Raw genomic sequence first — 15,244 nt, 5'->3', positions numbered from 1 at the left:
CCCAGTCTCATATATTCTGTTGTGGCTTATGTGGAGACAACATGGTCATTTTCAACTGTGATAGCAATTCAGGAGGGACACCCAGGACAACTGTAGTAAAACATTCAACAAGGCATGAAGCATTTGTTACCAAGGTAACCATGAAAAAAAACATTATTAAAATGTTTTTAGTGAATGCTAGTACAATGCTTTTTTGTTTCCCTTGAAGTTTAATGCACTTTAAATGAATAGCAGCTTTCAGAATGAAGCTGCAAATCAAGAACTTTATATATACCGAGCAGACAGAACAGTGGCTGGCCGTGTCTGAGTGTAAATCTGGTCTCTTTTGCTCTACTGACCACACATACACACACTCTGTGGACATTTGTTGTGGCTTGTCTTCCTCAGGGGCGTCCAGTGCTGGCAAAACACTGACACACTTCACACTCTCACACAGAAACCAAGCACAAAGAATAAGGAAGTCAATTAACACCGCAGAGCTTGATAGATGAGCTTGGTTCTAGTATTCCATATCTCGACTGGGTTAAGGCTTCCAAAAATCAACTGTGCTGTTCAGCAACTCCAATCAACAACACAATGTACTTTCATGAAGTGAAAACACACTGTAAAGAGTTCAAGTTGCAAGACAGAACCCAGACAAAACCCAGACAAAACCCAGACAAAACCAGACAAAACCCAGACAAAACCCAGACAAAACCAGACAAAACCCAGACAAAACCAGACAAAACCCAGACAAAACCAGACAAAACCAGACAAAACTCAGACAAAACCAGACAAAACCCAGACAAAACCAGACAAAACCCAGACAAAACCCAGACAAAACACGACAAAACTCAGACAAAACCCAGACAAAACCCAGACAAAACCAGACAAAACCCGACAAAACCCAGACAAAACCAGACAAAACCAGACAAAACCAGACAAAACCCAGACAAAACCCAGACAAAACCAGACAAAACCCAGACAAAACCGGACAAAACCCAGACAAAACCGGACAAAAACCCAGACAAAACCAGACAAAACCCAGACAAAAACCCCCAAAAAACCAGACAAAACCCAGACAAAACCAGACAAAACCCAGACAAAACCCAGACAAAACCCAGACAAAAACCCAGACAAAACCAGACAAAACCCAGACAAAACCCAGACAAAACCAGACAAAACCCAGACAAAACCCAGACAAAACCAGACAAAACCAGACAAAACCAGACAAAACTCAGACAAAACCCAGACAAAACCCAGACAAAACCAGACAAAACCAGACAAAACCTAGACAAAACCCAGACAAAACCGGACAAAACCCAGACAAAACCGGACAAAAGCCCAGACAAAACCCAGACAAAACCAGACAAAACCCAGACAAAACCACACAAAACCCAGACAAAACCCAGACAAAACCCGACAAAACCCAGACAAAACCCAGACAAAACCCGACAAAACCCAGACAAAACCAGACAAAATCCAGACAAAACCAGACAAAACCAGACAAAACCTAGACAAAACCCAGACAAAACCGGACAAAAACCCAGACAAAACCCAGACAAAACCAGACAAAACCCAGACAAAAACCCAGACAAAACCAGACAAAACCCAGACAAAAACCCAGACAAAACCAGACAAAACCCAGACAAAACCCAGACAAAACCAGACAAAACCAGACAAAACCAGACAAAACCCAGACAAAACCCAGACAAAACCAGACAAAACCAGACAAAACCAGACAAAACCTAGACAAAACCCAGACAAAACCAGACAAAACCCAGACAAAACCCAGACAAAACCCAGACAAAACCAGACAAAAACCCAGACAAAACCCAGACAAAACCCAGACAAAACCCAGACAAAACCAGACAAAACCAGACAAAACCTAGACAAAACCCAGACAAAACCAGACAAAACCCAGACAAAACCCAGACAAAACCCAGACAAAACCAGACAAAAACCCAGACAAAAACCAGACAAAACCCAGACAAAACCCAGACAAAACCAGACAAAACCAGACAAAACCCAGACAAAACCAGACAAAACCCAGACAAAACCCAGACAAAACCCAGACAAAACCCAGACAAAACCAGACAAAACCCAGACAAAACCAGACAAAACCAGACAAAACCTAGACAAAACCCAGACAAAACCAGACAAAACCCAGACAAAACCAGACAAAACCCAGACAAAACCCAGACAAAACCAGACAAAAACCCAGACAAAACCCAGACAAAACCAGACAAAACCAGACAAAACCCAGACAAAACCCAGACAAAACCGGACAAAAACCCAGACAAAACCCAGACAAAACCAGACAAAACCCAGACAAAAACCCCCAAAAAACCAGACAAAACCCAGACAAAACCAGACAAAACCCAGACAAAACCCAGACAAAACCCAGACAAAAACCCAGACAAAACCAGACAAAACCCAGACAAAACCCAGACAAAACCAGACAAAACCCAGACAAAACCCAGACAAAACCAGACAAAACCAGACAAAACCTAGACAAAACCCAGACAAAACCAGACAAAACCCAGACAAAACCCAGACAAAACCCAGACAAAACCAGACAAAAACCCAGACAAAAACCAGACAAAACCCAGACAAAACCCAGACAAAACCAGACAAAACCAGACAAAACCTAGACAAAACCCAGACAAAACCAGACAAAACCCAGACAAAACCCAGACAAAACCCAGACAAAACCAGACAAAAACCCAGACAAAAACCAGACAAAACCCAGACAAAACCCAGACAAAACCAGACAAAACCAGACAAAACCCAGACAAAACCAGACAAAACCCAGACAAAACCCAGACAAAACCCAGACAAAACCCAGACAAAACCAGACAAAACCAGACAAAACCTAGACAAAACCCAGACAAAACCAGACAAAACCCAGACAAAACCAGACAAAACCCAGACAAAACCCAGACAAAACCAGACAAAAACCCAGACAAAACCCAGACAAAACCAGACAAAACCAGACAAAACCCAGACAAAACCCAGACAAAACCGGACAAAAACCCAGACAAAACCCAGACAAAACCAGACAAAACCCAGACAAAAACCCCCAAAAAACCAGACAAAACCCAGACAAAACCAGACAAAACCCAGACAAAACCCAGACAAAACCCAGACAAAAACCCAGACAAAACCAGACAAAACCCAGACAAAACCCAGACAAAACCAGACAAAACCCAGACAAAACCCAGACAAAACCAGACAAAACCAGACAAAACCAGACAAAACTCAGACAAAACCCAGACAAAACCCAGACAAAACCAGACAAAACCAGACAAAACCTAGACAAAACCCAGACAAAACCGGACAAAACCCAGACAAAACCGGACAAAAGCCCAGACAAAACCCAGACAAAACCAGACAAAACCCAGACAAAACCACACAAAACCCAGACAAAACCCAGACAAAACCCGACAAAACCCAGACAAAACCCAGACAAAACCCGACAAAACCCAGACAAAACCAGACAAAATCCAGACAAAACCAGACAAAACCAGACAAAACCTAGACAAAACCCAGACAAAACCGGACAAAAACCCAGACAAAACCCAGACAAAACCAGACAAAACCCAGACAAAAACCCAGACAAAACCAGACAAAACCCAGACAAAAACCCAGACAAAACCAGACAAAACCCAGACAAAACCCAGACAAAACCAGACAAAACCAGACAAAACCAGACAAAACCCAGACAAAACCCAGACAAAACCAGACAAAACCAGACAAAACCAGACAAAACCTAGACAAAACCCAGACAAAACCAGACAAAACCCAGACAAAACCCAGACAAAACCCAGACAAAACCAGACAAAAACCCAGACAAAAACCAGACAAAACCCAGACAAAACCCAGACAAAACCAGACAAAACCAGACAAAACCTAGACAAAACCCAGACAAAACCAGACAAAACCCAGACAAAACCCAGACAAAACCCAGACAAAACCAGACAAAAACCCAGACAAAAACCAGACAAAACCCAGACAAAACCCAGACAAAACCAGACAAAACCAGACAAAACCCAGACAAAACCAGACAAAACCCAGACAAAACCCAGACAAAACCCAGACAAAACCCAGACAAAACCAGACAAAACCCAGACAAAACCAGACAAAACCAGACAAAACCTAGACAAAACCCAGACAAAACCAGACAAAACCCAGACAAAACCAGACAAAACCCAGACAAAACCCAGACAAAACCAGACAAAAACCCAGACAAAACCCAGACAAAACCAGACAAAACCAGACAAAACCCAGACAAAACCCAGACAAAACCGGACAAAAACCCAGACAAAACCCAGACAAAACCAGACAAAACCCAGACAAAACCAGACAAAACCAGACAAAACCAGACAAAACCAGACAAAACCTAGACAAAACCCAGACAAAACCAGACAAAACCCAGACAAAACCAGACAAAACCCAGACAAAACCCAGACAAAACCAGACAAAAACCCAGACAAAAACCAGACAAAACCCAGACAAAACCCAGACAAAACCAGACAAAACCCAGACAAAACCAGACAAAACCAGACAAAACCAGACAAAACCTAGACAAAACCCAGACAAAACCCAGACAAAACCAGACAAAACCAGACAAAACCCAGACAAAACCCAGACAAAACCAGACAAAACCAGACAAAACCTAGACAAAACCAGACAAAACCCAGACAAAACCAGACAAAACCAGACAAAACCTAGACAAAACCAGACAAAACCCAGACAAAACCAGACAAAACCCAGACAAAACCAGACAAAACCAGACAAAACCTAGACAAAACCAGACAAAACCCAGACAAAACCAGACAAAACCAGACAAAACCAGACAAAACCCAGACAAAACCCAGACAAAACCCAGACAAAACCAGACAAAACCCAGACAAAACCCAGACAAAACCAGACAAAAACCAGACAAAAAACCCAGACAAAACCAGACAAAACCCAGACAAAACCCAGACAAAACCAGACAAAACCCAGACAAAACCAGACAAAAAACCCAGACAAAACCCAGACAAAACCAGACAAAACCCAGACAAAACCAGACAAAAACCAGACAAAAAACCCAGACAAAACCAGACAAAACCCAGACAAAACCAGACAAAACCCAGACACAAAACCCAGACAAAACCCAGACAAAACCCAGACAAAACCAGACAAAACCCAGACAAAACCAGACAAAACCAGACAAAACCCAGACAAAACCCAGACAAAAACCCAGACAAAACCAGACAACGCCGTGGTAGCGACCTGTCGGTCACAGTAAGTCCGCCCTAAAGCATCCCCTGCTTTATGGTCTGTTTGGCTCTAATTGTAATTGGACCATCATTTACTAAATGAACATCATGCTGTATTGAAAAAAACTTGAAACTATAGATTGAGTCCTTTGAACAAATATGGCCTTCATCTGTAAATGACGATTACTGCAGTCATTGGAAAATGGTTCCGTTTGGCGTGCGGTGGGTTTAGAGCCCTCCTCCCCGATGAAGGCTTTGAGATGGCAGTGAGTGGACCTTGAGTTATTTTGTCTGTCACTTTAAATATGTATCATTTTGAACATGTAGATCTCGTTCAAGGGGAACTTTCAACCACATCACACAGACTTCATCAACGTTATTGGAATTCAGTTTGCTGACACAGGGTTATTTTGTCAAATGCTGTCAGTCATTTGATTGGGCGGGATTTCCCCTTCTTAAGTCTTCCCGGTCTGGACCATGAGGAAGTCCTATTGGAACCTTTGTTTCTGGGTTAGGGTTAGTTTCTCTTTGCGGTTGTTTTAACACATGTATTACCCTCAACCAAGTTACTGCAAATACCTTTATTGAATATTATGTTATTGTACGTACTGATGCAACAAAATGTCAACTTCAATGCACATTATTGCCCATTGGGGTGGGTGGGATGTTTTTACATGCAGTGATGAAATATTTTTGTTTAAGTTTGTCCTTAATCAATCTTTTAATCAGAAAAGATCCAACCATGCAGGATGTCTTACTTCTCTGGCATTAGTAATATTTCCAATAAACATTTAAAGTCATTTTCAACCTCACTACCAATCCCAACAACAAGATCTCAGGTCTATAATACATTCCACTGGGCTAATGGCTGACTGTACTGAATGTCAAATTATTCTAAATATTGGTTTTACAAAGTATCAACTACATTGCCAATTCAGCATTCAATATTTGTGTTGAGGCCTGTGTGAACTGAATGGGGTATGTGATGCCATTGTATTATGTTACACCACATTGGTGTTTAACTTTCTCTGGTTTATGTTATAACCAGGTTAGACGTGCTGTGACGAAGGCTCTTGTTTTAACAAACAACAAAAAACTGAAATTCTGAGAAATGCAGCGTAGAAAACCTGTTGGTTTTAGGCACTTTGGACAAAACAACATGGCTACATAGCTTGTGTCTTTGATCCACGTCTTTATGACATACTGCAACAGCATTCTTTATGGCGCACCATCTCAAGTGCTAAATACAGTACATCCAGATCTCTGCTGCTCTGCTCCCCATTCCTACTCCTGTGATCACCTCCAGAACCTCCACTGGCTCCCTCCACAGCAGATCCAATTCAAAGCCTTCTTCTCACTCAAAAAGCCCTTCATAACCAGGAGCTCACTCCCCAAATACATCTGGTCCATGTTCAAATCTCAGTTCTCATGTGTGGTTAATTATTGTGTTGAATACCCTGTGTGTTGTTTAATTTAATAATTTTAACTAGTGTAAAGCGCCTTTTAGTACTATGAAAATCTCTTTACGAATACATGTATTATTATTATAAAATGGGTTTGGGTCTTAGTGTAAATGCTGTAGGGGGCTCAGTCGGGGCCCACAGCTCTTTACAGGCTAATGGGGCCTAGATGATCCAGACAAACAGGATGTTGCTGATGATTTCACATATTTGTTTTTATTTCACTGCTGCGAGCCATACTAGGTTTAGGCAGAACTCTCAGAGACAGATACCTCAAAACCTCGTCAGATACAACAAAGTTATCTGCAAAGGCTAAAACATTAATGAGGAATGTGGAAAGTGAAAGGCAATTTATTTTGTATCTTCTGGAATTTACAGGTCAAGATGTTGTATTTAATGTATTTACCTTGAGCTCCATAGGCTCTGTTACATCTCACTTTATTTAAAGTGTGCATCTGTGTGTGTGTGTGTATATCTGTGTGTGTGTGTGTGTGTGTGTGTGTCCATGTCCGTGTGTCCCTCTCATGACCTCAAAGTTGCCAGACCAGCTGTCTCCCTTTCTTTTATATCCCTCCCCGCTTCTCTCTTGTCTCTTTCCTTACTAAACATTTACTCTGAGATTAAGGACTTTTACTGGCCTTATCTGCCAGACGCCCGTCTGTATACAGGTGTCAGTGTTACATGTCTGCAGTTTCTCAAGCAGGACGCACAGGTCTTTGGATTTTAACGTAACCTTTCCTCTAGGAAAGGAGCCTTCCTGTAGGAAGTCTAATAAATGACAGTGATGGTCTTTAACACTGGAACCTACCAACAATAACACCAAGATGCCGGCCTGCGTTGGCTCACTGTATTTTACTGCAGTGTGTGGCATCTGTTTAGAAACAGTGTGTGTTTTGTTAGTATGCGTTTGCAAATGTTCATAATGCACTATGTCTGAGTGTGCTAAAATATGTGTGGTGTGCGAGCGCGAATGTGTGACTGGGTTTGGCTCTCATTGGGAGCGTTGTGTTCGTCTGAGTTGATTGAGCCTCCTCAATAGAAGCTGGGATTGACTGCAGGTGTCCTGGACAACATGCATGTTGAATCAATCAACAGGAAATGGTATATGGACTGAACTTGTTGTTAAACAGTAAACCTACTCGTTTCTATCACTCATAATGATTCATAGTTGTTTTTCTGATCTGAAACCTCAAGCACTCTGTGAGGCTGAAGGCATGGAGGTGCAACATGCTAACAGTGAACATGTTAGCATGTTGTTCAGATTTGTTTTATAGAAGGTACAAATTACATTTTTTTTGTATGAAGAATAACTTTTATTTCAACTATATTGTGAGACCAACGTGTTTCGGCCTGTGGCCTTTTATCAGGCACATTGGACCACACACCTTTACTCTTCTCCTGTAATGTTGCTCTCTTTAGCATGTTAGAAAACATTTGCTAGTTAGCACTACACATAGCTAGTGGTGAGGCTAATGGGTATGGCTTGATTGCAGGGTTTTGTAGTTTAGTTGTATAAGGATATGTTGCTTGGTTTTGGTTAGAGAAAGATTGCAGTCATGGTTACAAGAAAGCAATAACTGTTAGTTAGACACGGGTTGCGAAACGGTTTCTTCTGTCAAAGTCATAAGCTTTGATGATCTAAACTTCTCCTTGAAACTATTTTGCAAAGTATTTGTCATTCTACTTCTGTCTTTGCTAATAACTTGCATGTATAACTGCAACAGGTCAATTGCTATGAAAGCATTTGAACAACCAGTGCTTGGTGTTAGGACGGTCTCAGACTTCTTTCCTTTGGCCAATGTTTGGCTCCCCTATTAAACACATAAATCAGTTTGTTGTGTTATGGATTGAGAAAATGGCTGTGTCCATGATATAACATGAGCAGATTGATGATCTGCCACATGCTGATAACTGCATGTGAAAACCCTCACGTACATGACAAAGAAACCATTTCTTTGTCCTTCTTTGACATGTACAAACTTGACTGATGCTTCCAAATAATATGAGAAGACCAGTGTGATTTATTTCAATATTCCTACATGCAGGAAAGAAAATTCCATTATCCTGTGTTATCCTGTTATAAACTTTCTCGCTTGACAGAGACCCCAATGAATGTCATAACATTGCCAGGACTCTTTTCTGTTTAAAACAGCTTTATTACCCTCACCTAGATGGATCAGGCTGAACTAATGCCATAGTGTGAAGATGTGTATGTGGATGCAAGGGTGGAGGGGAGATTTTTCCAAAACCAAGAAGCCTTGTCCATCTTTAACATCCTGTCCCCACCTCTTAAAAATGGAAAAAGGATCCATTGCAGGGTTTGGGAGTGCAGGTTGAGAGAAAACAAGTCCCTATAAGGTGGGGAAAGGCAAAACGAGCACTGGAATGTCAAAATAAACTCCTTCTGGCAAGGCTTGATGGGTAATAGATTAACGTGCCTTTTTCTCATCCTTGGAGATGTTATTTAGCCAGTGTGTTACCACTGCTTAACTTACGGTGTTTGGATGTTGGGATTAGAGGTAATGGCTTAATTGGAGGGAATGAGGACGTTAACTTGGAAAGAAAACACACAGCTGCAACAAGACCAATTAATACTGTGTATGTATTCCTCTGTTGTCAACTGATTCTAATTGCATTATGCCAAGTAGACTCTGGCTCCTCCGACACAAACTTGTTTTTATTCTTTTTGCAGAACTCATTCTCCAGTGTCTTTCATATGGAATACGAGGAGCTACGTGAAGTCCTCCATGTCCCCAAAAGGTAAGGTAACTGTCTTTAACTGAAACCCGTTATTTCATTAAAAGTCCTGCAACCAGACATTTGATGCCCAGCTTTCAGCTCAAAGATCTTTTTCTTAGCCATGCTCTTCTGGCTAAATACACCATCTTTAGGGTTCATTTGACGGCTCCTCAATCACAACCTGTTCATCATGATGAAGTGGGCCCCTTTGACTGTCTTTGAGGCGGTCGACACCTTTCCAAGAGGCTATAACAATCGTCAGTCATGCACACAGACACAGTGGTTTGAGGTCAACAAGCACTCTTATTGCATGTGACTATATGAGCTATATGGAGTAGCAGTTCTATTACAGTGGATGGAGTTGTGAAGTCAAAACATGTTACCTGAAGATGAAGTGGATGCCCAATGGGGGATTTGGTTGTTGTGGCAGCACAAGGACAGCATGAATGAATACTGTATCCATCTGACCACTTAAGTTGCTATGTGAAGAACCAATGATACATTATCACATTAAAGTGAACTATATAGCTGGGGATCGAAGTGCCGACCTTCCTGTTAGTGGATTACACACTCTTCCCCCTGAGCCCCAGGAAGGGGGCACAAGGAGATTCAATTCAATTCAGTTTATTTTGTATAGCCCAAATTCACAAATCACAAATTTGCCGAATCAGAATAAGAACCTTTTATTGCCAAGTATGTTTTCACATACAAGGAATTTGTCATTGTCCCATATGACATCATCACGCAGATTGTTATGCGCATGCCACATAAATGTCCTTGGTTTGATTTTGAGCTGGAGACCAGTTCTTCTTCCGGTTTCTGTATTAGAAATGATAAGTACTCATAAACAGAACAGTTATCAAAAAGAAACCAGAAAGGACACAAAGAGAAAATAAAGAGAGGCCAATCAGGAACCAAATGATTGAACAATGTACAGCTGAGGGTCAGTATGATAAGAACATGATTGGAGGAGCTCAAGCTCCAGCCAGGAGGAGTGCCAAAGCTGTAATCAGATTTGAGATGCAATGAGATCTTGTCTCCAGGACGGCTTGGCCTCCCCAGTTGCTACGCAGCATCTAAAATTATATCTTAATCTCAGTCCAAGCAATACAATTGGACTGTGTGTGTGCGCATGTGTGGACAGCTGTTTGCTGTAAACACCGATATATGGGGCCAATATTGGCCCTTTTACTAGGGTTTGGCCATGAGTACCTGAAATAAGTTATGCTCCAGTTTGATGGATTACATAATTATACTGGAATTCATGATTTATATGCCAGGTGTGCAAGAACCCATCAACATGATTTGATAGTAATGAGACCAGATCAGATTTCACTGAAGTATGCTTTTGTTGCAGCTACAACTGCTATGTAGGTTTCTGATATCATCCTGATAAGAATAACACATCTGGAGGATACATTGAAACTTGAAATTTTTAAAAATATTATTTGGCAGAAATGAACAAATCCACAAATGTCCAATCTCAGCTTGCCGTGGTCTAATCAAGGCTGTGAGCATCCATCACCTGCTTGTATTGTGAGGATACTTCAAGGAGCAAGTGAGGATTATTATGAGGGGAAACTAAACAAAGCAAACCTTTTTTTTAGGTTTTACATAATACTACTTTGGTTTGCCAAACAACAAATCTGGACTCAAGATCCACATACTAACTAACATATTTTCTAAAGCTTTGAACCTCACCTCCATGTTTTTCTTTTGTCACCAAGATGATGGAGTTGTTGATGGTTCAGTTACATTATGACATAACGGATGACAGTTGATCAACTCATCAAACTCCATGGGCTGATAAAGACCCTGAGATGTTGAATTATTAATACATTTGGAGTTTAAATATAGACGTGCTGCTAGCATGCCCAACACTGGCTGTAAATACCCACAGTGAACCAAATGTGTAGCAATCTGCAGCTGAATAGTCCCCAACAAATGCAGTTTGAGTAACATTTGATCAAAACTACATTGTTCAGCTGTTTTTAGTCCTGAGGCCTTTTAAACAAAAACATTAGAAATATTATAAATAATTATAATGACCCTTTAGACACAGGTCTAGACCTTTAGACCCTTTAGACACAGGTCTAGACCTTTTGACCCTTTAGACACAGGTCTAGACCTTTAGACCCTTTAGACACTGGTCTAGACCTTTTGACCCTTTAGACACAGGTCTAGACCTTTAGACCCTTTAGACACTGGTCTAGACCTTTAGACCCTTTAGACACAGGTCTAGACCTTTAGACCCTTTAGACACAGGTCTAGACCTTTTGACCCTTTAGACACAGGTCTAGACCTTTAGACCCTTTAGACACTGGTCTAGACCCTTTGACCCTTTAGACACAGGTCTAGACCTTTTGACCCTTTAGACACAGGTCTAGACCTTTAGACCCTTTAGACACTGGTCTAGACCTTTAGACCCTTTAGACACAGGTCTAGACCTTTAGACCCTTTAGACACTGGTCTAGACCTTTTGACCCTTTAGACACTGGTCTAGACCTTTAGACCCTTTAGACACTGGTCTAGACCCTTTGACCCTTTAGACACAGGTCTAGACCTTTAGACCCTTTAGACACTGGTCTAGACCTTTAGACCCTTTAGACACAGGTCTAGACCTTTTGACCCTTTAGACACAGGTCTAGACCTTTAGACCCTTTAGACACAGGTCTAGACCTTTTGACCCTTTAGACACAGGTCTAGACCCTTTGACCCTTTAGACACAGGTCTAGACCCTTTAGACCTGTGTCAATTCCAGAAATATGTTTGTGTGATACATTGTACTGACAGCAGGGTCACAAACAATCCGGTTTTAGAAAAAAAACTATTGGAGAAACAGTTTGTGGCCATCTTTTTATTGGTAAAACAGATGGACCTGTCAGATCTTATGAGCTTCTTGTTTGAACAGAGAGGTAAGACAGTTTTCCAGTGAGTGGATATTCTGCAAAGTAATGCTATCATATCTGTGTGCAAACAGAGCTCAGTCTGCAGGTGACCAGGCAAAAGAAAGAGAATCAGTTGTGGGAATCCCAACCCTGTCAGGGAAGTCACAAACCAGATGTCTTATCTTGCTCGTCCCCCATAACGTCTGGTTTCTTCACAGCATCTCTCCCCTGTTTACGTCTAATAACTGCCTTTGAATATGGTTGTGTGTTTGTCCTTCCTCTGGGAGGACTGAGATTTAGCTCAATTGTGGCTCCAACTGGGCCAATGTGGGAGGGAAGGGCCCTGCAGGATGTTAGCTTTGACCGGCTGGAACCGTTTTATAGTGACATTAACCCGGAGCGCGGCTTTACAATGATACGGCGTCTGTTTCACGAAACAGGAAGTTCAGTCGAGCTGAACCAATGTTGATCCGGCTCGCAGTCGGAGCATTTCAAGTTGACAAAGTAAAGCAATTTCTTGGATCTGGATTTTGATTGTGGCCCTGAGTTGAAAGCCAATGTGGAGCTGTCATGGTTGTTAGTGATGCCTGTAGCTATTCTGTGGCCTAATTCAAGTCAATCACAGAGACAGGAAAAGGAAATGTGGAATATAGTCGTTTGGGCACTTACATTCGAGCACAGATGCATTTACTGTTCTGCATGTCTGTCTGAAGGGAGAGCGAGTGGGACAGGACACGTTGTTATAAATAGCCCCAAATACAAACTCTGGTCATGAATAGGATGTTGAAAACTATGCACAACACACACACACACACACACACACACACACAGCCATAGCACTACAGCTAAAATCCTCTGGCTTTTTCTTTAACCTCATGTCATGTTCCATCATGTATCATGCAGTATTATAGCCCAGTCTGTGGTTGAACCTGGAACAACTAACGAAACAAACACGCTTATTAAGTGCTGACAGGTGTGACTGACAGCTTTGGATGTCAGACCTGAGCTGGGGGATGCAGTTCTCTCATTAACCAACAGATGTTTTAGTATTCATTGCTGTTAGCCTGGAGCTTCAGGAAGCAGGTTCGGGTTCAGGATTAGTATGCCTGGTAGATTGAATTCAAAGAGCAATAAAGTTACTTAAAGTGTCAAATTACAAAGCGTTATGTTTAAAAAGCCACTTGGTTACACAGAAACTGCCAAACAGCAGACAGTCACAGTTAGAGACAAGCTGCTGCACATAGCAGCTAAAGAGCTCAATGGAGAGGAATATTGCATTTTGCATTTCCTTCACAGTGTTTGTTGGATTTGAACGGTAGATGACCGGATACACAACATCCATTGGCAGATGCTTTTGACCAACACGACTTCCAGTCAAAGTTCACACAAGGTCTCTTTTCAAACGAGAGGTGCAGGAGAGCTCGGTGTTTCATGTCAATTGATGAGGTTGTTTGTGTTATTGTGTGTCTCCTTAGGGACTGTGATGTCAGTCAGATTAACTACATGTACGCCCAGTATGTCAAGAACACCATGCAGCCTCTCAACATTGCAGACGTCTCCAAGGACCAACACTTCCCTTGGACAGTCAGTATATCTTTTCTCTTCTTTTCTTCTTTTTTTCTTTTCCCAAAGTGACTAATTATCCCTCTTGTATTCTGACAGCGGGAACACACAGACCAAACCAGCAACCAGATCAAGAGCTTGCTCTGCACTCCCATCAGGAATGGCAAGAAGGACAAAGTCATAGGTGGGATCTCTTTCTCTTTCTCTCTCTTTCTCTGGGGGAGCGCCCTTTAAAGCACTGAACCTGGGCTTGAACCACCTCCTCTTCATCTGTTCATGACAGTAGCTCAGCTGTGTCGGTGTGTGAGGCATGGCATGATATTTGTTTCCAAAATGCACTGATTTAAAAGATAAGATGTTGCACAGCTAGATGTCTGTGTAGTTCGTAGTGAACTGTTCCTTTAAGTGTCCATGTATGAGGGAGATGAGCACTGTGGACTCTCGGCCCTGATTGCTTGAGCACTTAAACTGTCACCATGGTTTCCCAGTTACTTTTCAAGGCACCAGGTTAGATGCTTTATACATCTCAAGTCAACGCTCCACCCATGAATGGTCCTGCCACTGGACCCGTCACTGTGATTATCATCAGCATAATCAGCTGATAGCAGCTCCATTAGTTGTCCATGAAGATGGCTAATGACCGTGGATGTCCCTCAGTGATCAAACAGAGCAGGTCCTCACAGCCTCTCCTCCAAACTGTAAGAGTCCTGGTGATGAGCGAGATCAAAACAGCTCAATGCATTACAATTATATTCATATATTTATTCTTTTTTGCTTTAGTGAATACATTATTAGCATTAGAGATGCAATGTTCTGCTCTGTGTCCTTATAAGGCACAGGTTTGTGTCAGGTGTAAACACAGAATCTTGTATACTAATACCACATACATGTCTAATAGTTTGAACATACATCAAATGTGGGATCAATAAAGTGTACATTATTATTATTATAAAATGTAAACTGCAACTTGTCTGGCTTGCAGATTAATAGAATCTGCACTCCATAAGCACAAAGCTAAAATACAAAATACTGAACTAGATTCTGACAGCGATCACAAACAGTATGCATGTTTTTGTTCTGTTCCTAAACGTTGAAATGCCAAAGAAATCACACAAAGAAAGTCAGGAAAACGTTTTTTAAACCTGTCCCAGAGCAGCAGAGCTCTACTTCACCACTTGAGTGCTGTGTGTGTGTGTGTGTGTGTGTCTGTGTGTGTGCGTGTGTCTGTGTGTGTGTGTCTGTGTGTGTGTGTCTGTGTGTGTGTGTGTGTGTCTGTGTGTGTGTGTCTGTGTGTGTCTGTGTGTGTGTGTGTGTGTCTGTGTGTGTGTGTCTGTGTGTGTGTGTGTGT

At 41.7% G+C, this 15,244-nt stretch overlaps 1 protein-coding gene across 3 annotated transcripts in view; it reads left to right on the top strand.

Annotated features, from left to right (window-relative positions):
* The window catches only part of pde5ab (phosphodiesterase 5A, cGMP-specific, b), a 68,067-nt gene that overhangs the window by 25,062 nt on the left and 27,761 nt on the right, over window positions 1–15,244 (top strand). For all 3 annotated transcript variants that reach the window (XM_034557852.1, XM_034557853.1, XM_034557851.1), the window contains exons 8-10: window positions 9,399–9,466; window positions 13,809–13,917; window positions 13,996–14,080. In XM_034557852.1, the coding sequence (XP_034413743.1) occupies window positions 9,399–9,466; window positions 13,809–13,917; window positions 13,996–14,080 (262 nt within the window). The remainder of the gene's footprint in view (window positions 1–9,398; window positions 9,467–13,808; window positions 13,918–13,995; window positions 14,081–15,244) is intronic.

The sequence above is a fragment of the Cyclopterus lumpus genome, chromosome 18, assembly GCF_009769545.1.
Source record: "Cyclopterus lumpus isolate fCycLum1 chromosome 18, fCycLum1.pri, whole genome shotgun sequence".
NCBI classification, from domain to species: domain Eukaryota; kingdom Metazoa; phylum Chordata; class Actinopteri; order Perciformes; family Cyclopteridae; genus Cyclopterus; species Cyclopterus lumpus.
The sequence above is the reverse complement of the archived record's forward strand: the minus strand, read 5'-3'. Positions and strand labels throughout refer to the sequence as shown.